General features: G+C 48.6%; 1 protein-coding gene across 4 annotated transcripts in view; it reads left to right on the plus strand.

The window, feature by feature from the left end:
* Window positions 1–25,524, plus strand: part of ERBB4 (erb-b2 receptor tyrosine kinase 4) — a 918,733-nt gene that overhangs the window by 679,403 nt on the left and 213,806 nt on the right. For 2 of the 4 annotated variants that reach the window (XM_077319331.1, XM_077319333.1), the window contains exons 14-16: window positions 4,737–4,830; window positions 6,216–6,370; window positions 16,353–16,397. In XM_077319331.1, the coding sequence (XP_077175446.1) occupies window positions 4,737–4,830; window positions 6,216–6,370; window positions 16,353–16,397 (294 nt within the window). Of the gene's footprint in view, window positions 1–4,736; window positions 4,831–6,215; window positions 6,371–16,352; window positions 16,398–16,524; window positions 16,600–25,524 lie in introns of all 4 variants that reach the window. The other 2 variants (XM_077319330.1, XM_077319332.1) reach the window with 1 other exon arrangement.

Here is a 25,524-nt window from a genome sequence, read left to right on the forward strand (position 1 = left end):
CTATGCTATAAAGAATGAAAAGTGCTCGGATATAGCCCAAGTTGCATTGCAAGGACGGATCATTTCAAGCTTCGTCATTGTTCTCCTCAGTAATACTCACCCACTTCGATCGCTGTCCCACTCCCAAGCAAGGCACTTAGCATGACCGTATATGTCGCCTCAGCTTTGCACGGAGAACATGGTGACCGGCCAAGAATCAGGTGTCTTTATGACCATTTCTTCTAGGTTTGAGCCTGGGTTTCCTCTTAGTATTTCCGCCACCCGCAGGATGGAGCAGTGTTTCCATTGCATGTGTGTCAGAGAATGGCTTGCTACTACAGGGGTCCCCAGCCAACCTTTTTTTAACCCTATGGGGTTAGAACTCAGATACAGCATGGTGGGCACAACTATAAAATGGGAGGTGGAGCCAACTAGAACATGGCTGTCATGAGATGAGGGGGTCCACCACATAGTCAGGGATTAACTCGCAATGGTAACCCTTTGACAGATTTCCACTGGCCAATGAGAATCGTTGCTGGGCAAAATACTCACTTACATCCTACAAACACTTGACGGGCACCAGGAATATTGTTGCTGGGCAGACTGAATCCATGGACGCCCCATTGGGGATCTCTGGCCAACAGTAAGATGTGGCTGTCAGGCTAGACTTGCATATCCCCCTGGACAGCTACTGAGCAGGAAGGTTAAGGGCTGATATAGAGCAGGCACAGGTTGGACAGGATAAAGGCATTTCCCCCTTTCTCTTCCATCCCATTGCCATAGCTGCTTTCCCCCTGGCAGAGGTTGTGAATGTTCGGGAAGGAGGGAGCTGCAGGGGAAAGTAAAGGGGAGGCATGCTATTTCCCTTCTTCAGCCGTCCCTTCTCCCCACAATCCAGTGTATCAACAATTAAAACATCCCCAACTACAATTAAAACAATCTGTACACCGCCCGTGGCGCCACGGGCGCCACGGACTAAATAAAACAGTAAGGGGTTCTGAGGCGGGATGTGTCCGGGATGAGGAAGGGTCCGGATTGGACCCTTCCTCATGACAGACAATCGGAGGGACTCTCTGATTCCCAGCAACTGCGAGCCGCGCGAAGCGTCAAGCCGCCGCCTGAGGTAGCCCCCACCACAACAAGAAGATGGCCGCCGCAAAGAAAACGCCGCTCTGGAGCCGCCTGCCTTCGCTCAAGGGAGACCCTGGCAGTCGTGCGAAGCGCGGCTGCCGGGGACTCCCTGGCCGGCGGCTTGACGCGGCGAGAGGCGCAAAGCGCCTCTCGCCGCGTCAAGTCGCCAGCCAGGGAGTCCCCGCCGCCGAAGGACACACCGCCGTGTCCCACAAGGCAGCCTACAGCCAAACATCTCAACGGAAAAGCCTCGGGGAAGGGGCTGGGCAGCGTCTGGGGAAGGGCCTGGCCGCCGTCCTCGGCCATGGACTTCCACCTCCACCCGCAGCGCGCAGAGAGCCCGCCCGCGACGAAGTCCGTGCTGCCTTCCCGCAGCCGGACCCCCGAGCCCAAGCAGCAGCGGCAGCAGCGGCAGCAGCAGCAGAGGCAGCGCCGTCCCCCAAGCCAGCCAAACGACGCCCGCGACGAAGTCCAAGCTGCCTTCCCGCAGCCGGACCCCCGAGCCCAAGCAGCAGCGGCAGCGCTGTCCCCCAAGCCGAGCTGCCTTCCCGCAGCCGGACCCCCGAGCCCAAGCAGCAGCATCAGCAGCAGCAGCGGCAGCGCCGTCCTCCAAGCCAACCAACAGAGCAACAAAAAGCCTCGGGGAACGGCCTGGCCAGCAGCCACCTCTACGGGGCCGCGTCTCCTCTCTGCTGCCCGCCCAACTCGCTCCTCCTCCTCCACCAATGGCACGCCGAGAGGGGCGCACAATACCAACACCCACAACAACACTCACCTTCCGCTGGTCCTCCTGCTCCCTGTCCCTCTCTTCCCTGGGCCCTTGCATACACGCTGCCGACCTGCGCGCCCTGCGCGCAGCCCGGTATGCCAGCCAAATGAACCAGGCATGCGCGGACTCACGCGCATGCCTGGTTACTCATGCTGACGCCCCCCCAACACCCCGCCCCTCTGCTCCACCACGCATGCCCGGACTCCCCAGCATGCGTCCTTCCCTTCCCTTCCCCAACGCCCCCCCCCTCCAAGCCGCGCGTCTTCACTGCCTGCCTCCAGGAGCTTCCTCCCAACGTCTCAGGTAGGACGCACTCGCCCTATGCCCCTTTTTACGCCCATTTTTATAAATGGGCTTATTTACTAGTCTAATATAACTCTGCAAGCATATTTTGCAGAAAACAATGTTGACCTGGCATGCCTGACAGAAACCTAGTTAAGGGTACATGGAACGGTCACCCTTCAAGAACTAGCCCCTGCCGGATTCCCCATCCTCCATCAGTCATGGACCGCAGGACGGGGAGAAGGAGTGGCAATTCTAATCTGGGAGGCTTACTCCTTCAGGGCACTCATCACGCCATCAATACCAGGAATTGAATGTGCTGGTCTCAGGTGGGGCAAAAACAAGAGCTTAGTCTCAACACACCACCCAGGTTCGAAAACTGGGCTGAAATGAATAAAATGAATTTCAGTAGTGAAAAATGTAAAGTTCTACATTTAGGGAGAAAACATCAAATGCATCATTATAACATGGGGACGACCTGACTTGGCAGTAGTATGTGTGAAGAGGATCTGGAGGTCTTAGTAGACCATACACTGAACATGAGTCAGCAGTGTGACTCAGTTGCTAAAAAGGAAAATGGGATTTTGGGCCATATCAAAAGGAGTATAATGTCCAGATCACACAAGGTGATGGTACAGCTCTGGTTACTTAAGAGTACCGTGTTCAGCTTTGAAGAAGGCTGTAAACAAACTGTAGCATGTCCAGAGGAGGGCAACAAAGATGGCGAGGGGTTTGGGGACCTAGTCATATGTGAGAAAGGTTAAGGGAGCTTGGTCTGTTTAGCCTGGAGAGAAGATGACTAAGAGGTAATATGATAACCATTTTCAAATACTTGAAGGGCTGTCATATAGAACAGTGGTCCCCAGTCTTTTTATCATTGGGGACCAGTCAATGCTTGACAAATTTACTAAGGCCCGGGCGGGGGGGGGGGTAGTTTTTGCTGAGGAATGTTGCCTGAGCCCCTGCTCCACTTGCTTTCCCGCCGGCACCCCTGACTTCCCGCCGCCCGCTGGGGGGCACTACCAGCAGCAGCTGCACAGTACCACACCGAGGGGGAGCCCCAGCCATGGCGGCCGCTGGAGAGCACCAAAGGTGAGCTGGCGGCAGAGTGGCAGGGCAGCCCCTGAGGCAGCAGCCAGGGAGAAGGATGAGGAGGAGCCTCGGCCCGGTACCGACTGATCTACAGACCGACTGATCTACGGACCGGGACCGGTCTCTGGATCGGGGGTTGGGGACCACTGATATAGATGATAGAGCAGAGTTGTTTTCTGTTGCCCCAGAGTGTTGAACCAGAACCAGTGAAATTAATTCAAAAGAATTTTCAGCTAAACATCCAGAATAATTTCCTGACAGTTAGAGCAGCTCCTCAGTGGAACAGGCTTCCTTGGGAGGTGGGAGGTTCTTCTTTGGAAGTTTTTAAGCAGAGGCTAGATAGTCATCTGACAGAAATGCTGATCCTGTGAATGTAGGCAGATTGTGAGTGGGTGGACAGAGCGGCTTCTGTGGGTGCTTGGCTCTTGTGGCCATTTCTTGCATTCTGCAGGGAGTTGGACTAGATGACCCTGGACATCCCTTCCAACTCTAAGATCTATGATAAGAAATATCACAACTTAGAGGGTGGGTTGGTAGCTCAGTAGATAGGGATACCAGTGGGACCTTGGCATCTCCTGGAATTTATAGCTCATCTCCTCATGACAGAGATCAGTTCCCCTGGAGAAAATGGCTGCTTTGGGGGGTGGACTCCTTGGCATTACACTCCACTGAGGTCTTCCCTCACCCCAAATCCTACCCACTCCAGACTCCACCCTCACCAGGTATTTCCGACCCCACAGCTGGCAACCCTATTAGTGGAGGAGTGTCTGCTTTACAAGTGGGAGATCCCAGGTTCAGTCCCCAGGATCTCCACTTAAAAGTATCAGGCAGGTCGTGGTATGAAATACCTGTGCCAAAGACCCTGCAGAACCACTGCCAGTCTGAGTAAACATGACTGACCCTGCTGAGCTAAGAGTCTGATTCAGTTGAAGGCAATTTAAGGAGTGTTCAAAACATGCTGAGATTTGACCGCGATACGAACCCTCACCATGGAAATGGCATCTTTGGTTCCGCTGCCACCTCAGAGTTCTTCTCAGAGCGCTATCTTCCTGTTGTGCTTAAGGGCAGTGGCCTCTCATCTTGAGAACTGTGTTTGAGTCCCCGCTCCTCCTCATGCAGCCAGCTGGGGGATGTTGGGTCAGTCTCAGTTCTCTCCAAGCTCCCTCAACTCAACTGGCCTCACAGGGTGTCTCTCATGGGGAGAGAAAGGGAAAGGTGGTTGTAGGCCACTTTGAGACACCTTCGGTTAGTGAAAAGCAGGGTATACAGACCAGCTCTTCTTCTTCCCTTGAAATGTTCTGCCCAACAAGCAAAGCAGCATTCAACAATTAGGTTCAAGAACAGAGCTGCCCGGCATTGAGGAGCGTTGTTCTATAATCATGTGCATTTTAAGCAAGTCGTTTGAACGAGCATAAATAAAACATTTTAACTCCGAGGAAGCCATTCAGTGATGTAGGAAATTAATACAATGTTGTTTCCCTAGTGAGTTCCGGGAGTTTGCCAACGGTTCTGTCTGCGTGGAGTGTGATCCCCAGTGTGAGAAGGTGGAGAGCAACAGGATCACATGCAGGGGATCGGTAAGTACAAGGGATGCACAGCAGGCGATCCCCGTTACAGCATGATTTGTTTGATGTAATAATTGATTTGAATCTGCCCTCAGCCTTTCCTGAACAAGCTGGGGAAGGGGGGGGGGTGTTCAATAGATTGCTCTCATCAGCCGTTAAATGTGAAATGTGAATCAAGTGCAGGAGTTTGAAAACATGGGGCCATTCCACAAAAGTGAAGGGGCCTGGGGGGCTCCTTTCCAAACACTGATCCCTCCCCCACAAATAAACCCCATCCTTTGACAACCATTGAACGACTGCTTTACTAGCACTAGCAAGGATGGGCTATTTTATTTTAAATTGTGTTTAAAATTCGCCAGCTGCATTTTTGAGGCCTCTTCTGACTTCTTTTTTTTTTTTTAATTCCCCATTGACAATATATTTTAAAACCCTCTAGGTTTTCTCCAGTGATTTTGGATCTCTACTTTTTGATCTCTTTATTGATTCATTTGTTTCGTATACTTTATTTGTTTCTTGGTTGGCTGGTTTATAAATTTATTGACCGCCACTCCTGGGCCAAGCAGTTTACAGTAAAGCCCAATAAAAACAACAGTAAAAATACAACATTGTGCAGCATAAAAACTGAGTTTGATGTATAGTTCTTTTATATTTCATGTGAACCGTCCTGAGTTTCAGGGGAAGGCGGTATACAAATGCAATCAATCAATCAATCAATCAATAATCCCGTTTTCCCCCTCCCAACCCAACAGTCCATGCCAGTACACACACCACACCAGCCTTGGGAGAGGGCATCTCTTTCCCTAGATGGTCTGGGCATCTGGAGGGCCTCCGGAGGAGGGACCCAGATCTTCCCTAGCCTGACCGCAACCAAATACCTGGTGGAAATGTTCTGTCTTGCAGGCCCTGCAGAACTGCGCTAGCTCTCCCTGAGGTCTTCCAGGGACTCATTCCACCAGGTCGCGGTCAGTACTGAAAATGTCCAGGCCCTGGTCAAGGCCAGGCATGCCTTCCGTGGGCCAGGGACCACCAGCAGATTCAAGCCGACCGAATGAAGAGTTCTGCAGGGACATAATCTAATCATTTAACTAATCTAATCATTTAACTAATCTGATCATTTTTCCTGACCATTTAACTAAGTCACTTGTTCAAGCCAAGTGGGGTAGAACAGTCGTGTCCACCCTCCCTTGGAGGGGCCATCCGCAACCGAGACTTACGTCCAGCACCTGAATTTTGCAAGATGCTTCCGATCCGCTCAGCTCCGTCCCACTGCTTGGGGAAGAGCTCATCAAAATATTGGAGGCCATTGTATGCGACATGGTCTCGGTAGCACTTGGGGAGCCCCCCCAAAGCGGGAGAGAAGTGAAACTGGCCCATCACGTTTCTTTCTTCCCATGCAGGGGCCAGATCACTGTGCCAGGTGCTCCCATTTTAAAGATGGCCCCAACTGCGTGGAGAAGTGCCCTGATGGTGTCCAAGGGACAAGCAGCTTCATTTTCAAGTATGCCGATGAGAACCGCGAGTGCCACTCCTGTGACCCAAACTGTACACAAGGGTAAGTGTACATCACCCCTGTTCACCCATTGGCCAGCATTATCTGTAGGAAGAGGGACTTTTCAAATCACCCAGTGGAGTCCTGTACAAAGTCACTTCTGTGTAAGCCCATTGAAGTAGACAGGTGTAGACTGGAATAACTCTGCATCACCCTGTTAATGTTTCTGGGTTAATTAATTTGTCTTTAGCACTGAAAAAATGGGAATTTATCAACAGTGTACAAGATTGGTGTGTTTGTATATACATGTGTCTTTGTGTAATATATGTTTTTCTGGGGGGTAGGGATGAGTTGATTCTTGATACTTCTGTTGCTAATGAGTTTTATGCATGAGTGGGGGGGTGTATTCCTTTTGACATTTTTATAAATAGAAAATAAATTTCCCCCAAAGGGTGGATGCAGCAGTGCTCAGTGCAAGAAACTGTACACAAAACCAAAATGCTTCTCTGCCTCCAAATGTAGCTTTTGGCGCATGGATAGGTTCGGATCCAACGGGAGTTCTCATTTTGCTGCGGAGCACAATATTGTTCTGCAGCAGCATGAAAGAAAAGGCCTTTTTTCAGACCAGAGGGATTTTCCCATCCCTTTTTAGCGCATGTTCTGGAAGGATGACGCTCTTGAAAAGCCGCACATTCTGTTGCTGGTGTCTTCTGCCCCGATGGATGTTCCCAACAAGATGTCAGAGGAGAATGTTTAAGGCAAAGCCTCGTCTTTCATTCCCGTTGATTCCAGTGAGAAAACTAAGGAGGTGCTGAGAGACATCGATCTGCTGCCAAGAAAGGCAGGAACGGCAATTTTGTCCCTTCTGTCTCTACACTACAGCCTTCTGCCCTGGATATTTACTCTCCTCTGCCCAAATGGGAATGCAATGAGAAGGCAAACACAGGAAACTTCTGTGACTGTCAGGGCCCTCTGCTGATGGATGCCTGGCCCCCTCTGAGGGTGTGTTTTCAAAAATGCACGTCTGTGTTCTAACCCAGGGGTAGTCAACCCGTGGTCCTCCAGATGTCCATGGACAATTCCCATGAGCCCCTGCCAGCGTTCTGAAGTTTTTCTTTAACTTTCCCTGTTTGTGGTTCAACTTCTGTTCTTCTGTTCCTATGACTCGAGCTTAGTGCTTCTCCCCCCCAAAACAATGAAATAGCTCCTGTTCTCCAAGAATGCTCCTTGTAATGGCTCACACTGGGGCGGAAGCTTCCCTAGCCCGTCTTCCCCAGAATGCAGGTGTAGGGACAGAGTCTCTTTTATACGTATGGAAGAGTCTTTTTTTCCTCTTGCAAGTAGAGCCTCTCAGCATTCATGGTCACGGAGCAATGTCATTGAGCACACCTGAGGATAAAGGCCCCACTTCTGGAAGATTTCCGTGGAAAGTTTTTCTGCAAGGAATAATCCTTATGGTCGAGGAGCCGGCTCACTCCGTAACACTGCTTTTGGAACCCATGAAAAAGGAAATCAATGTGACCAGGATTGCTGGTTGACATTTACTTTTTCGAGCTGTGTCTGACCCGCCCAGAACACAAAGCGGGTCATTTTGGGAGCCACATGACAAGAGATTGCTGCCCAAACAGTCCCTCCAATGCTAAGGACAGGAATTAGCCATTTGGCTGGACTTGTAATGTCACATTGCAAAGAAGCCTGACCAGTTTAGTGGGCAGTAAAAACCTGTCTCCCTCAGGATATGGTTACCAACTTCCTGGTGGTACCTGGATTCTCCTGGAATGACCAGTAGTCTTCTGGCAACACAGTTTATTCCCCCAAGATAAAATGACGGCTTTGGAGTGTAGCCTCTGTGGCATTATACCTGAATAAGGACGCTCCTGGGTTGCTCTCTACCATTCTCTGCCTGCAAGAGAAACAGCAAATCTCTACTGAGAGAAGTTAAGGCTTCTGGAGCTTCTGCCAAGAGAAGTTAGGGCTTCCCCTATAAGGCAAGCTTGCAGCCTAGGAACGAGGAACTGAAGCCTTGGTCAATCAGGGCTTCTCTACCACGGAGCTCAGCAGCAAGTTCAGAACAGGCAGAGCTCTGCAGGCTTTCTCATGCCGGTTTTTCAAATATTGAGGGTTATATCCACTCTAGGATATTGCAGGGAAAAGGTAGAGTAACTCTGGATCAATTATATTTATTGTAGAGGGAAAATTTAAATCAAACAAAATCAAAATGGAAATCGCATTCAGTGTAGATGGCAGGGACTGAATCGACCTGGGAATGGAATAAAAGCTCCATGCAGATTCAGCCCAGCTCTTCTTTTTCAGTGGTTCTGCTTGATTAACTCCTTAATTGTATCTGATTTCATGTTTTTGTCTTGCTCTAACTAAAGAGTGTTCCTCACCCTCTATGAAGGGACTGGTTAGATTTTGTTTTTAGCTGACCTTGGTTTGTGACATCTCCCCACTCCTTTCTGTTGCTTTTAATTTTTGCATACAAACCTACATCCTGTGCATATACACTCCACTCACCCAGTGAAATGACTGCTGGCTCACACAAGTTTGTGCTGGAATATCCCAAGAATCAGACCCTGGGTCCATCACAGAGACTCTCTAGAGCAGCAGATGGAAGTCTTGCACATCACCTGCTACCAGATTGCTTCCTCTGGAGATGCTGGGGATTGAATCTGGGATCTTCCATGTGCCAAGCCGATGTTCTTCCACAGAGAGCCGTGGTTCTACCCCTTAACAATAATTGTTAAGTTTTCTCAGTGCCAATGGACTTCTTGTTTAACTGGCTACTTATATTTACTTGTCCAGCCTCTCCTGAGCAGTTCCTGGTCCCCTCTCCTCCTCTTCCAGTCCCAAGGAAAGTGAATGGCTAAAGGAGAGCAAAGCATGGGCAATCAGCAGAAGAAAGACAGGGGCTCTGTGATCTCTTCCAGCTTTTTTTTGCCAGTCTCCAAGGGAGCCCTTAGAGCTATCAGCAGTCCCATGCCAAGTTCTGATGTCAGAAGGATACACAGTTAGTTTTCAAGCTAATGCTCAAACAATGTGTTTCTCTTTTACCCCTTTAAGATTTGAACATCTCCTTATTGAATATTCTGAATGTTTGCTGTTGTCCTGTGGTTACTGTATGTGTGTCGCCATTATTGAGATTGTATGTGCAGCTTAAAATCATTGCTGTGTATTATTTGCATTTTATATATGTTGTTTCTAATCTTAATTTTTTTGGGCACAGTGCAATAAATAGCTGTAATTTATTTCATGCTTTAGCTACTTAACCTTTCAGGTTCCTGACCTGATCTTCAGGTTGGGTTTTCTCCTCAGCCCCACTTTTGTTGTTTCTTAATATTTAAATCTCTAAATCAGTTTGTGTGGGGGGGATACAGATTTGAGCATAATAATGTAAGAGTGAGAGGTGACAGTTTTTTATTTGTTTTAGTGACCAATCTGTTCCTCTAATAATCTGTTGTGAAGCCGCCTTGAGACTGACAGGGAAGGGCGGCATATGCACATTACGTTTATTTATGTCATTTACATAATTAAGAAGCCCGGCAGGACGGCCACTGTAGGCATCTGAGCGTTTGTGTGAAAAGTGTTCACCCCAAAAGGAGTGCCACCAAGAAGAAAGAACAATCACAAGAAATCTCCTTCTTCCTCTGAAATCGTGATTCACTTGTATTGTTTGGCTGCTAAAATTAAACCAGTAAATTATTCCAACAGAATGTTGGTGTCAACAGCTGTTGCCATTCAAAATGAGACCTTTTGCTGTTTTTGCAAATCTAATTACAACAGAGCCATTAGGGAAATGAAAGTAAGATTGCAGAAACGTTGCCAGAATCCATGGCAGAAGCGCCCTCCGCTTGGCCCTTTAAAATTGCAGGTATACGATAAGAACATTGGAAGCGTCTTGCTTAGAAACAGCACAGAGAAATTCAGATGGAGGATTTCTCGTGCTGGAAAGAAATATGCAGGAAACCCCCTTGAGCCTGCTAATTGGAAATGATACATATATCCAGGTAATATCATCATCATACCACACAAAAGGGATCGTGTGATTGAGGATGGCTCACCAATTAACCAGCATTCCCTGTGGTCCAGGGCGTCTGTCCAGCAACCACTGATGAAATTGGCTTGATTTTTCCGTATTGGTGGAATACCCCCACTCAGGACCAATTGCGTTTCTTGCTCAGGATTCCAAACACCTCATCCTTCCTTTCAGCCTAGCTGTGAAGGGCGCCTCTAACAGCCACTGGCCTCAAATGTTGCCTCTCCACAACAACCCTGTGTGGTAGGCCTCAAGTTTTTATTTTGCATAACAACCCTCTCTATCCTCCAAAGCAGCCATTTTTCCTGGGGAGCCAATCTTTGCAGACTGGAGATGAGCTGTCATTTCAAGAGATCTCCTGGTCCCACCTGGAGGTTGGCTACCCCTGGGGTGGGAATATTCCTTGAGGTTTGGAGGTGGGGCCTCAAAAGGCCACAACGCCTCAGAGTCCATCCTCCAAAGCAGCCAAAAAGGCTGAGAAATTTAAAAATATATATATTATTATAAAATATATTAAATATACACTTTATTGCACAGTGCTAAACAAGGTCAATTAAAATGATACAATAAAAATGCAGTAGAAAATATGCAAAGCCCCTTTGAGCAACAAATACAATGCCAAAACACGCCACATAATAATATAACAATATTATTTTTAGATTTCTCAATCTTTTTGGTCCCTAGCTTGTTTCACAGGTTGGGTTTTTTCGTTTGCCTTCCCTTTTTTGTTTTCTGTTGGCTACAGAACATCCAGTAAATCTTTCAGAAAAGAATAACAAATTGGATGTGAACAATCCACAAGCCAAATAGCATTAAATGCTCACAGGTACCAAGACGGCACAGAGCCCTTGATCACAAGCTTTCTTCTCATGCTGAGAAACAATTTCCAGTTGGCAGCCATTAGCCAAATACTTTTACCTGGAATTGTATCAGTCTTTTATAAGGAATGTTCTTAACACCTTCAAGGGCAAAAAAAAACATTTCAGGTGAAGGGAGGTAAATCCAACTGGTCCTTCAAGCCATTAGGCTTACTTTGACCCCAAAGCGTCTCTCCAAAGTGCTTCTGTCTGAAGCAAAAATCTGTAGATATCCCAGTGAATGTGATTATAAACTTGCAACATCTCAATGCCTAAAAAAGAGGAAAGCTGGAACTATGATTCAATGGGGGGGGGGTGCCTCTGATATCTTAATTCTAACTTTACTGCGGCACTCTAAAATCCTGGGTTGCTAAGGAAGACAGTCTTACTAGATCAGACCGGGATAGCTCAGGGCAGCTAAACTTCATCAGGGCAGAGTCTGCACTTACTTTTTTATTCCATTGTCAATCCTGTTGAATTCAGATCGCTTTGAACTCGAGTCTTCCTCTCCCCCCCCCCCCATTGAAACAGGAAAGTCTTCTGCACGTGGTTAGGGAGGCTCAGAAGAGGGGGGGAGGCAAATGGAGACTCTTTCTTTGTTTTCTTGAAGGGGGGAGAGGATCCAAGAAGTCAAAGGAGGGAGGAAAAAATCCTTTCTTTTATTGTAAAATTTTTCTGCCTTTCTGCCTTTTTCGGTCTTCTCCCCCTCCCCTCCAAGAAAAGAAAGAGGCTCCCTGCTTGGCTCCTCTTCCCCCCTCCCCTTCAAGAAAACAAAGAAAGAGGCTTGGTCCCCCCCCCCCTTCTGAACTATGGAGGCATGTCTGATTGACTCTTGCCTTGAAAATCCTATGGGGTGTCACCTTAATTCAACTATGACATGAAGCAAAAAGAAAGAAAGTAAGCAAGTTTGGCCACCATACAATCAATTACATGGACATACCGACACACAGACAGTGTGGAATTGCCATTGGAGAAGTATCTGGATTCTAGTGTCGCCTGAAAGCATTTTGCTGCCTTGCCTGAGAACAGTTCTTATAATCAGCAGCACCCATGGAATCCGGGGGCTGTTCCTACATCCTCCCATTGGCGTGGACCACCAAAGCAACTCCAACAGATCGTGTTCTGTGAAATCCTACAGTGGGGCATTGACTTCACCCTAGTAAATGACAGTTTTGGGGGTGACATGCTGGATGCTCTGAGCTAAGTGTGAAGATTCAATCATCGTGTTTGCATTTTACAGTCAGCTCCGGCTATGGATGAAAAGGGCATTTTTATTGCTTCTGCAGTTGTCCTTGAATGACAGAGGGAGGTGCAGAAATGGAGGAAGTGAAGCTTTCCCTTACTCTGCCCGGAGAACACATTACTTGGTCCATGTATTTGCGTCAAGCTTTCAGGAAACTGTCGAGGAGAGCCAGTCGGAAACATTGGCTGGCCTTATTGGAGAGTTTGAAGAAGAAGAAGAGCTTGTTCTTATATGCCGCTTTTCTCTACCTGAAGGAGACTCAAAGCGGCTTACAGTCCCCTTTCCTCTACCCACAACAGAGACCTTGTGAGGTGGGTGAGGCTGAGAGAGCTCTGATATCACTGCTCGGTCAGAACAGCTTTATCAGTGCTGTGGTGAGCCCAACAGCTGGTTGCATGTGGGGAAGTGCAGAATCGAACCTGGCTCACCAGATTAGAAGCCTGCACTCCTAACCACTACACCATACTGGTTTGGAGACAACCCCTATGGTCAGATGGCCAAGAAAAAGCATATGCCAGTCAAAGTCATGCTCTTCCTGGTATCCTACAATGTATTTTATCCAAAACATTTTTTTCCCCTTTGGCTGGAGCTTCTGGAGGCTGTGAAACCTGAAGATTAACACCCCTATCCAAAGCATTTGCACCCTTCGTCTTAAGGAAGATGCAGTGCTGCTGTGTGCACAAGCAGTCTTCTGTGCTTTGTGAGCCTTCCTTGTGGGCATGTGGGCACTGCCAAACAACGGGGGCGGGGTGGGAAATCACAGCACCAACTGTCACCAGCTTTCTCGGCTAACACGCTTCCTCTGACTCGAGGCAAAATGGCCACCAGGAGCAGATGGTTTGGCTTTGCTTGAGTCAAATATGATTGCAAATAACATTCTGGTCTTTGTCTTATTAAAGGTGAAACATGTTCTCTCTGCCACCAGTCAGAATATTTTAGACATAGATGAACAGAGAGGAGCTTAATGGGAAAATGCCTATTAATAACCCTTCTGCCTAAATGGGAGGGGGGGGGATCATGGCACCCGCTCAGTGGTATTTCCCCTGATTGTTTTTATAAACATCTTTCCCATTAAAGTGCCCTTCTGTCACTTGCTAGTTGTGTTACGCTGTGAGTGGTCGTAATGAGGGACCCAGATGTCTGGAACCGACGCCTTGCCCGTCTCCTAACCCTCCCCGTCAGCTTCCTGCCCTGATGTGTCCTGAGTCAGAAAGGGAATCAATGGGTATTTTTTCCAATCCATAATTCTCCAACTGCACGGCTGTCGGAGAGAAGCCAGCATTTGCGGGGTCCTTCCTCCTCGTGAAAAGGACTCTCCAAGTGAAAAGAAAAAGAGTAGCGAAGAACACAGGACGTGGGTCCAGCTGCTGGGTCCCCATCAGGAGTGGCCGAGGCAAGTCATCCGGCTACTCCTCCTTTTGTATCTTCATCCTCTGCAGCAGACTGGAAGGAAATGGAGCCCAAAGGCCTGTCAGGAAAGTGCTGTGTGATGCCCCTGCGCCCACCCACTACAGCCCCCTAATGATCTGCGTTTTGATGTGCATCTGCTGGAGGAACGGTGCCCCTCAACCCAAGTGAGTGGCTCTTGGGCCCACATTGGCTACTTCTGGCCATGCTCCACAAGAGCCTGCCTGTGTTTATAGGGCTACCCCAGACTCTTAAAGATAGCTGTTAAGGCTTCATGCAGTGGTATCGCTGCAGTCCCCTCTTTCGACAAGCCGTGGGTCAGCCCCCTCCCCCCTCCCCTTGTGGCATTCTCAGCTGATGCCTGGGCTTTGGTTTTGCCCCGTGTGCATTGAGAACTCTTTGCAGCTGCAGCTCGTCAGGATCCCCAGACGGACAGAAAGGCTGCCTGAACCCCGAGTAGGAAAAACTGCCTCGTGGGCAAATTGCGGAAAGGATGCACCTTTCTGGATGTTTGTGGGCGTGTCTGTAATGCAGTGGCGAAGGGATTCCAAGGCCCAGTGCTCTCCTTAGATCAGCAGTTCCAGTGACGGCACTCCGCAGGAATAAGACTGGCAGTCTATTTATTCTTCCTTTATGCTCAGTGTTGTATTTTTTTTAAAACAAAAGCCCACGCGGAAACAAAAGAGGGATTCTGTACCTTTAAAGCCCAAAAGGGCTGTCAACGGATTCAACAAACCGGATCCCAAAGAGCAGTGCAACCGTACCATGTTCTTCACACCCCTTTAAGAGAGACAGCAGTGAAAGACCCCAAGACGACGGGTTCCTTTTCATGCGAGGCCGCAAGTTCTCCCGATGACTAATGGGCTCTCAGGCATCTAATTGGAAGGAGTTCTTCTTTATAGCTCAAGACAGCCTCTCCGCACTCCAGGCCTTTTGATGTGTTGCAGAAGGGAAAGTGGGAAAGTGCCTCCTCCGTCATTACCTGCACGATTTCCAAGCCAGAACAAAATGTCCTGGGGCTGGATGGCTTGCCAGATCCCTGTAGACAAGACCGTGGAAAGAGCACGGAGCTCTCTCTGATGCCCCTGCACGGAGTTTAAAGCCCCAGTCTTGCTCTCTGTCGAGCTGGGGGATATCATTTACCTGTTTCTGGATATTACAACAGTCGCAGCCGCCAGTGAGACGAAGCCAAGAGCTCCCTTCTGATAAGCGATGAGTTTTCCTCAGTGGAAGAGAATCCCTGGTCTTAAGCCCAGGGTTCCCAGCCTGTGAATTCATTCATTTAAAAACAACGACATTTTATTTGGGAAAATGGACAGGACTAAGTTGTGATGCGGGAAGAACAAGAAGCCAGTCCAGTAACGGGTTCTTTGAAACGGGCAAGCTCATTTCTTAGCTAAAAAGCAATTTAGAGGCATGGTTCTTCAAGTGGCTTTGTGTTTAATGACATCACAATGTCTAATTACTAACAGAGAGCGTAAAGAAACTCAGAGTGACTTTTTTGAAATTATGGTTCTTAACCTGAGATCTCACAGCCTGCAGAAGTTTGGCCTCCTCAGCCTCCTGGAGGACTCTACTACTTGAGCAGGGTGCCTGTTGGACTGGGTGCCAGGGCGACCTTCCGTGCTGGGTGCTGTAGGTCTCGAAACCACCTGTGAGCTCTCCCTTTGCGGGGTTGCCTTGATCAGTTTTCCGTCTTCCACCGATGGGAATGAGAAATACAACAGCAGGTAAGCTGAGCACTAGGCCAGGAGGTCCACCTCTGACTCCCAAAGAGGAGGAGATGGCAACTCTTCGTGCCACTTGGGAAGATGGCAGCAGCCTTGGAATGGCCGCCTCATGAAGGGACTCGTGTCTCCTCCCCCGGCCAAGTGAAAGGTATCTAGCAGCACTGCTGAGTGGCATTTGGGCAACGTCATTTGGGGGCCTTTCAGTCCTCAGTCTGCATCAGAGGCTCAAGCCGGGGGTAGTCAAACTGCGGCCCTCCAGATGTCCATGGACTACAATTCCCAGGAGCAACTGCCAGCATTCGCTGGCGAATGCTGGCAAGGGCTCCTGGGAATTGTAGTCCATGGACATCTGGAGGGCCGCAGTTTGACTACCCCTGCTCAAGACTGTCCTTACTGCTCAGCTGTTTTGAGCAACCCCTCTGAGAAAGCAGCAGGTCTGCCCGTGAAACCTGCCATCTTGGGTCCTTTCTATGCTGCCACGGTCCACCATGCTAAGGTGAGTAGCCATAACAATACGCCTCCAGCCTGGCTGAGTCTTGAAACAGGGTGTTTTTCTCCACAGCCTATATTGTGCCTCTCCAAGTGTAGCAAAGTGTGCCTTAGGGTGCAGCACGACTGCATGACTACGAATTGAAATCAAGTTTTGACCCAGCCACAATGAAGAGAGTCTCAAATCGGACTGTGTGTAAAATGGCTAATGCAATTCTCTCTCTCTCTCTCTCTCTCTCTCTCTCTCTCTGATCTCTCCTCCCTCCCTCTGGATTTGCTGCAGGTGCCTCGGCCCGAGCTTGGAGGACTGCATTGGTTTCATGGATAGGTACTTGTTGAGCACTAGCACCTCTTGCCACGCCCCCTCTGTGTCCTGTGTGTGGGCAAAGGCGCTCGTGCATGCATGGCCCCCGGTGGATGGCGAATGACGTGTTTTGTTCTGTAATTGCCTGCAGGTGTAGAGGCCCCTCTAGTCATGACTGCATTTACTATCCCTGGACAAGCGAGTCCACATTGCTCCAACCCGCTAGGTAACCTGGGTCATCTCTCCATTTCATTGCTCTTCTCCTGTCCCAGCTTCTACAGGGAATCATGCTGGCCAGTTTGGGCAACTGGAGTCAGGAGAGGCACAAGATGCTCATAGCGCCTTGGCCCACTCAGGGCTGTGAACTCCGGAGCACCATTTCCGAGGGGTGGCCAAGGCAGGAGGGGCATCCGAGCTTCTTTCGCTTTTGAACATTCAAAGTGTGTTTTTTCCCCCAGACATTTAGTTTAATCGTCTAATTCTGGGTATCAACTTTCATGAGCATGCACAAAATTAAACTTTGCTGGTCGTAAAGTTGCTACTGGTCTCCAGCCTTATTGTGTGGCTTTGGACCGTCAGAACGACCCAACTGAATCTACTTTCATCATCGCTCCCTTTCCTTAGGGAATTCGAGATCACTCAGGAGCCTTTGTGGGGAAGCTCCGACGATTAACGTCTGATTTCCCCTCCATTTCAGAAACGGCCAGTTATGTAATCTCCCTGTGGGAAACACTGGTGTGGTCATTTTGCCTGTGCTACAGAAACATTGAACTGAGCCTTCCTGGGCAATTAAGGCAAATTTATTCTGAAAGAACTCTGAGTGTCCATTAATGATGTGTCTCCAGCAAGTCAAACTGGAAGCCTGACCTCCTGATCTAAGCAGCTTTCCTAACCACAAATCTGACAGTTCGAAACTTTCTTTTCCCTTCAGTCACCTCTTCCTAACAGATGCAGCTCGTTCCCTTTCTCTCGTCTTACTCTCCGACGGGAAAGTCTGTGCTTGAAAAAAGAGTTTCACTGTCTGGTCTGTTTACTTTAATTATGCCTGAATTTGCAGCCATGTAATATTGATCAAGGGGTTTGAGCAGGGGCAGTCAAACTGTGGCCCTCCAGATGTCCATGGACTACAATTCCCATGATCTCCTACCAGCGAACGCTGGCAGGGGCTCATGGGAATTGGAGTCCATGGACATCTGGAGGGCCGCAGTTTGACTACCCCTGGGTTTGTGTCATGTGGGCAAAACACCAAAAAAGGGAGGGGGATTAAAAAAAACAGGTAATTCCGGCCACATGGCATCATGATGCATCTGGAATATGGCCGGTATGTCCTTGCACATCATCAAAAAGGCTCCTGGCTTGTGGCTTCCTGCTGATCAGGAACTCTTTTTGTGCTCATCCAGGGAGAAGGCTCAAACCGAGCCATCTCAGCACCTGTCATGGATCCCGTAACTCTGCCAATGCATGACAGTGCCGGGAGGGGGGGGGGGAGATCAGAGGACAAAGTGGGGAGAAACCAGGCACAGCAGAACCCCAAAAGGGACAAGAGCAGGGAAACGGCTCTTCCCAGGGCTCAGATGCAGTTGGCGGTTATGGCCGAGGGATCCTATCCTGGGCACACACATTGTAGGAGTGACAGATTTCAATGGGAATGATTCAGCAGGGCTCTTTTTATGTTCTTAGGAAGACCTTGGCCTCCATGCCCTGTTGTTGGCTCTCTCCAGAGGAACTCACTGGCCACTATGTGAAGTAGGGTGCTGGACCAGATGGATTATTTGTCTGATCCAGCAGGCCTCTAATTAGGTTCTTATAGGTACAAGGAGGAGAGGTCTATAAGTGGTTTTTAGAAGAAGAAGAAGAAGAGTTGGTTTTATAAGCCACTTTTCTCTACCCAAAGGAGTCTCAAAGCGGCTTACAGTTGCCTTCCCTTTCCTCTCACCACAAAAGACACCCTGTGAGGGAGAGAGAGCCCTGATATTCCTGCTCAGTCAGAACAGTTTTATCAGTGCCATAGCGAGCCCAAGGTCACCCAGCTGGCTGCCTGTGCGGGAGCGCAGAATCAAACCATATTTAGAGGCACATGTGGGAACCTCCACATTTAGAGGCACTAATCTTTTGAACCCCAACACTAGCAAGCAACGACAGGGGAAGGCCTTGTCCTCTATACCTTGTTGTTGGCCCTCCAGAGGAACTGGCTGGCCACTACATGAGAGAAGATGCAGGACTAGATGGACCTTCAGTGGTCTGATCCAGCAGGGCTCTTCTGATGTCCTTTTGTTCAGAGAGCAGGAGCCGGGTATGCAGCTTCTGAGTCAACAGGAATAGAACGCAACCGCAGTGCACTTGGACGTACCCCAGAGTTATTGCCTCAATCGCAGCTTCGATTGGGTGCCCTTAGGTTGCAATCATGTTGTCAAAATCAACAAAATGTCTGCTTGCCTGTTCAAAATTCCCTTTAGGGCTGTGTGCATTTATAGTAGTATACCGATATAGAGTAATGCGTAGATATGGTATGCAGCATGAACATGAATAACCTCCTATTTGCCTAACTCTTTTGCACCACTAAAGAGCCAGATGTGGCCCTGTCCTTGCCAGCTGAGAATTCCAAAACACAAGGCGGTTGGCACAGAACGGGACCATCAGCTCTAAAACTGACATTGGACGTACGTGCCAAGGAGAACAGGCAGGAGCGCGGTTTCCGTGAAAAGGATTAGTTGGCAGGGTTATTGCTAGCAGGCAGATGGGTTACGGCCTTCTCGCTGTTGTGATCTACCGACCTCACTGTTCTAAAATATTGTGCTGTGCTTATTCTGGTTGAAATTTCATTGCGGGAGGGAGGGCTGTAGTCCCTCTTGTTCTTTGAAAACCATCCTGGGAAAACCAGAGCTGAATTGCCTTGGTAGCAGCAAATCACGCAGGCCGGAGTGGTCTTCACAGAGCTGGAGCTGCCCCACTCTTGCCCTTTTCCCTGAACCTCCTATGGCAGGGATAGTCAAACTACAGCCCTCCAGATGTCCGTGGACTACAATTCCCATGAGCCCCTGCCAGCGTTCGCTGGCAGGGGCTCATGAGAATTGTAGTCCACGGACATCTGGAGGGCCGCAGTTTGACTACCCCTGTCCTACGGGCTTTGAGCATACCGTTCCTTTTGATTTGCCCACTCTAGAGGCATGGAAGGGCAGAAATAATGGGCAAATCAAAGAGGGGGGGAAAAATCTTAATTCAGTGTTTTTGCACAAAACCGACCGAGTTTCAGCCACAATTGTGAGCATTAAGCGCCATTAAAACCAACAGAGGTTTGGAATGCGGCTATCTGTGGTGTTGTAGATGATGTTTGTCACTTAGTATTTTACATTCTGGCTCAAGACCTCCTCCCTAAAATTGGGGACCGTTCCTATTTATCGTATGGCACATGGGCGGCATAGCCCAGAGATGTGAGGATGGTCTGTCAGCCAGGCAAGAGACTCTCAAAGCTTCTTTGCCATGGCCTTCCTCCACATCATGATCCTGGCATTCCTCAGAGTTCACCCTTATAAGTGGGGATGAGCCTGCTAAACTCTGAGATCTGACAACATGGAGCTTTCCCCCGGACCAGGGGGTTGGGGCCCACTGCCTTAGAGGATGGCTCAGGCATCTAAAATGCTGCTTTGTACAGCATTAGCTGATGGAGCGTAAACCTTTTTTCCAATTGGCCACAGGGATATTGCCCAAATTCATGAGCCCATTCAGAAATGCCTGCTCTCTCTCTTTTCTGCTGCCCATGAAAACCAACACCCTATTACTATTTAAAATGGGCACCTGATTTTGCATTTTGCATTTCTTACGTATAAATGGCAGAGAACATGTAAAGAGAACAACTCTCGTTTGAAATGCTGTCAGAGAAAGCCAGCGTGCCAAGAACAGACTCAATGGGAATGGGCGAAAGATCACCCAATGAAAATGTAGCATTTTTAATAGGGGACTTTCAATGCAGACAGATGTCTTTCCTGGCCGAGCAAGCGGAGATCCCTGTTGCTGGCATGAGCAATATTAGTAATACTATAATAACTAGCAGTAAAGCCCGCTGCAGACCTAAAAGCAATGGCCAGTAGACAGTGGTCTGGTCTGGCTCTTTCCAGGGAACAAATGCGTTTCGACCCTTCCGGATCTTCCTCAGTGGTCAAGATTATGATAATACACTCTATATAGAAATATACCTATATAGAACTCTCTATAATGTGTAGCTGAATGGTTGAGTGGGATCTGTAAATTATGGCTCCAACCAATATGTGTAAATCTTATCCTTTTTGGAGACCAATTCCTATGTTATGTCCCTAAAGTCTCCACTCTTCGCTATCATTAAGTTCTGTACTCAGAGTGTAATCTCATGTGTGTCAGAAAAAGCTGTATCATTGTATTAAGTACAGAACTTAATGATAGCAAAGAGTGGAGACTTTAGGGACATAACATAGGAATTGGCTTCCAAAAAGGATAAGATTTACACATATTGGTTGGAGCCATAATTTACAGATCCCACTCAACCATTCAGCTACACATTATAGAGAGTTCTATATAGGTATATTTCTATATAGAGTGTATTATCATAATCTTGACCACTGAGGAAGACCCGGAAGGGTCAAAACACATTTGGTCCTTGGTCCTATGTGCTGTTAGTTCGGTATAGTTTTTAAGAAGTTTTTATTCTGTTTTTAATTGTGCACTATAATAAATAATTAACAAGTTTTACATTATTTTTATTGTTCAGCTCAACTTTTGAGTTCCTACCTGTTAAGGTTGGGTTTTGTTCCTTTTTTGTTCCTTTTGGTTTAGCATCTTTCCAGGGAACACTCACAAAAATGAAAAACTGCTCGCCCCCATGGCATACAGAGCAGTCCTATGGAGCAAAATGGTGCTTTGGAGGTATCACACCATTGTGAGGCACCCCCTCCAAACAGCAAGGAATATCACCAACCTCTAGGTGAGGTCAGGAGATCTCTTGGAATTAGAGCTCATCGGCAGACTATAGAGATCAGCTCCCAGGGGAAAATTGTTGTGCAGGGGGGATTCTAAGGTGTTGCACCCCATTGATATATAGGGATGGCAGGCTGCAGGCGGGATCTGGAGATCCCCTCGAATTACAGCTCATCTCCAGGCAACAGAGATGAGACCCCAGAGAAAGGTGAAGACAGGAGGCAGCTGGGCTGCAAGGCTGGCCTGTTTCAGGTGGTGGTCACAGCTACAGGGGGCAGCCAGGCTGGAAGGCTGGCCTGATTCAGGAAGTGGCTGTGGCTTCAGGGGACAGCCAGGCCACGAGGCCAGCCTCTCTCTCTTGCCCTGTGGGTTTTCCCACCAACAGGAAAAAGGCAGTCCAGGTTGGTGAGTGGTTGTCCGGCAGATCTTTCAGGCCTCCTTTTGACTGTTGGTTTTAAGCAGTGAGTCGTTGGTCCTGCAAACCGGGTTTTATTATGGGGGAGATCATTACAATTAAGTCCCTCCTGGCAATGGGTGGGGGATGGGAGGGAGTTACCAGCAGCAGACAAGGAGATCCATGTGATGTGCAACAACATGTTCACCTCCCTGTCCGTCTAACCCAGAAATGCCATCCTCACACCTGGGACATTGCGGTGACACTCTGGCATTTGGGCAAAGATTCTATGGTAAATTTGGCTTGTATCATAGAGTTTCTGCCCAAATGCCAGAGCATCACTCTCATGCCCGTATGTGATTATATCACTTCCAGGTTGCATGAGCGGTGACATAAACTGCATCCTTGATGGATCGCCCTCTTTTACGGGTCACGTCCTCCCCGCTGGCAGGCTGATTGATGGTGGGGAGGTGGGTCTTGGCAGCAGGGAACACACACCTACATCAGGGGGTCTGGTGACCCGATTAAGACCAACAACAAACTGTCATTGGATGTTTTCCTGGTAGGCGAGCAATCATAACATGGCAGGTGTGATGATGTTTGTGTGTGTGTGTGTGGGGGGGGGGGTGTTTTAAAATTTCTGGTTGTCATCTGACTCATTGATGGATTTATACCCTAAATGAAGACCCTTCTGAATTCCCACCCACTCCCATCCCCCCTTTTAACTAACAGAAGCTAATTAGCCAGGTCTCCCCCACAGAGAGATGGTTGCACCAAACGGTATGGCAGATATTAACTCTTTTCATCCTGTGCTTCCAGTCGAACAAAAGCAGGTTTCCCCCTCCTCTCATCCTTTTGCGAACACCGGGCTTTTGTTTCCTGTTGACTGTGGGCATACATGAACTAATTAATGGCAAATCCTTTGTAAAGCTGAGAACCCTTCCCCCCCCCCCCGTTACGTTTGATACCCCCTTCACAGTATGACTTCATTATCATTTCACAGTAACTCAGCAGCACTGAATCCGTGATAGGTAAAAAGAAAAAGGGAAGCTAGTTGTTAGTACAGTCTGGATGTTCACAGACAACTTCATTTTTATGGCACCCGGCGATTCAGGGTGGATTAGAGCTCCCCATATGTTCCCTGTTATTTACGGGATAAGAGTAAAGGGGTTGGAGAAACATTGCGCCATAAAAATTACTTAAAAGGAGGAAAGAAAAAATTATTTGTGAGCAACGCTTTGAAAAAGGCCTTTGGGTGGCTAACACCTGCGATACGGGAGGTGGGGGCATGTTTCTTTTTCTCATCAGAGGCTTGTAGAAAGAAGAACACATGGAAAGGGTAATTTGCAAACCGGGTTGAGCCCCCCAGGGCATTGCCAGAAGATTGTGAGAAATAAATTTAAAAAAACAAACACTCCTGGGAGAACCCGCCCAAAGAGGAAGCTGCCGTTGCTTCCCTGCATGACTCGTAGCACTGACCTTCCTGGGGCTGCCAAACTCCTGATGGGTAGGGAACAATCAAGGAAACTGGCCAAAGGGCCGCTCAAGTGAAGGCAATAAGCAGAGTCCTCTTTGGTTCCGAAAATAAGGGATGCCAGAACACAGACCGGCTGTGAAGCACAATAAAATCAGAGTCCAGTAGCACCTTTAAGACCAACAAAGATTTATTCAAGGCGTGAGCTTTCGAGTGCTTGCACTCGAAAGCTCACGCCTTGAATAAATCTTTGTTGGTCTTAAAGGCGCTACTGGACTCTGATTTTCTTTTGCCACTTCAGATCAACACAGGTGTGAAGTGTTTGCAAAGAGATTGTCTTCCGTGATAAACTGCAAGAGGGCTATAATCAACAATATTTCAGATTGCAGCCCTGTCCCTGATTCCCTCCCTTCCCTGCCGTTTGAGCGGCGTGCTGCCCAGAGTCCTATCGGCCGGAGCAAGGGGTTCTTCAGGCCGAGGTAGATGGGGATCCAGTCAGCGTAATGGCCACCGCTGACCCTGCCCGCCTCGAGCCAGCAGGGTTGGGCTGATGTTCTTGTGTCACAAACCTGACTAAGAACCAGCTGCAGAGATCGTTTAGGGCTGGGACGTAATCGTGGGTGGAGGCTGTGGTGCCGTGGTAGAATATTGTTTTGCGCAAGGGAGGTCCCTGGGATCTCCAAGGACAGAAAGCAGATAATGCAAAGTTCTGCCCTGAATGGCTGCCAGTCAGAATAGACAAGATTAACCTTGGTAGACCCAATCACAGAATCATAGAGTTGGAAGGTACCTCCTGGGTCATCTAGACCAACCCCCTGCACTGCTCAGGACACTCACATCCCAATCGCTCATCCACTGTAACCTGCCCACCCCCTTGAACCTTCACAGAATCAGCCTCTCCATCAGATGGCTATCCAGCCTCTGTTTACAAATTTCCAAAGATGGAGAACCCACCATCTCCCAAGGAAGCCTGTTCCACTGAGAAACCGCTCTAACTGTCAGGAACTTCTTCCGGATGTTTACACGGAATTTCTTTTGAATTAATTTCATCCCATTGGTTCTGGTCTGTCCCTCCGGGGCAAGAGAGAACGACTCTGCTCCAGTGGTCTGGCTCAGTCAAAAGCCGCTTCATGCATCCCTATCATCCCCTTACCCCACCCTAGGGATGGCCCCTTCCCACTCTAGGATTCTGAGTCTAGTTCAGCAGTGGAATTGGCTGCCTAAAGATGTGGTAATCTCCCCCTCAGTGGTGATAATCAAGGCAAGAATCAGCCTGGATGCTTAAGGCTGATCCTGCACTGAGCAGGGGGTTGGACTAGGTGGCCTTGTATGGCCCATTCCCACTCTAGGTTTTGACATAACTAACTAAATCTGTTCCACTTAAGATTTCTGGAAAGGCCTTGGAGGAGGAGTGTCTCATGGCTTAAGTGCCATTCAGCGCTTAGCACCCACTCAGGGCAGTTGTCCCGCCTCTGAGCGCCTCCTCCTCCAACTGGCTTGCCTGTCTGTCCAGCGACCAGCCAATCGCCTTCCGTCCTCGATCCCTGACTACCCCCCTAATCTAGCGCCCGTTGTATTCCTGAATGCAACCGGCTTGGCCCCTAGTAATAAATAAATAGCTTAGCACTGCCAAGTTCCACCAGGATGAGATGAGCAGCTGTCCATCAGTCCTTTGCTTGCCCAAAGGTGTTCAGTTTGGGAGGCTTAGTGTGGTCAAGTGTTCACTTCCTTGTTGCCAGTTGACTAGCCATAGTATGCTAGCCTACCAGGACTAGCTCTAGGTTCTTGTTACCCTTGGTGCCACCCCTTCCTCGTCTAGCCAGTCTTCTTCCTTGCAGTGGCCCCTGTCCTTCGGCTCCATCTTTTCTCCTCTGGCTGTACAGCAATTTTTCCTACTTCCAAATGTTGCTGAGTTAGCAGAGCTATCCTGCTTCTGCCCAAAGTGGTGGCAGCTGGCGCTGACAGCCTGGACCCCTAGCTTGTCGATACCGGCCATGCTGGCCGAAGAACCGTCAAATACCTTTGGAAGTCGTTTCTTTTCTCAAATTGTAGCACACTTTTTAACTCCCCACCCCCCCACACACCCCATTTGTTACCATTGTTATTTTTGGCAGATTATTCTGTGTCACTCCGCCTAACTTCATACAGCTTCATTCAGCTGTAATTACAAAGAGCACCTGAAAGGAGTGCATCATTAAGAGGAGAAGAAACACGAAATCTGCAATTTGGGATCATTCCAAGATTCTCTAGTGCCTCATTAATGATCCAGGCCTAAGACCCTTGGTAGATAAAATTACAGGCTAAGCCTAAAATTTTGCCACTTAAGCAGGTTCTTC

Source organism: Paroedura picta, chromosome 2 (genome assembly GCF_049243985.1).
Source record: "Paroedura picta isolate Pp20150507F chromosome 2, Ppicta_v3.0, whole genome shotgun sequence".
Taxonomy (NCBI): domain Eukaryota; kingdom Metazoa; phylum Chordata; class Lepidosauria; order Squamata; family Gekkonidae; genus Paroedura; species Paroedura picta.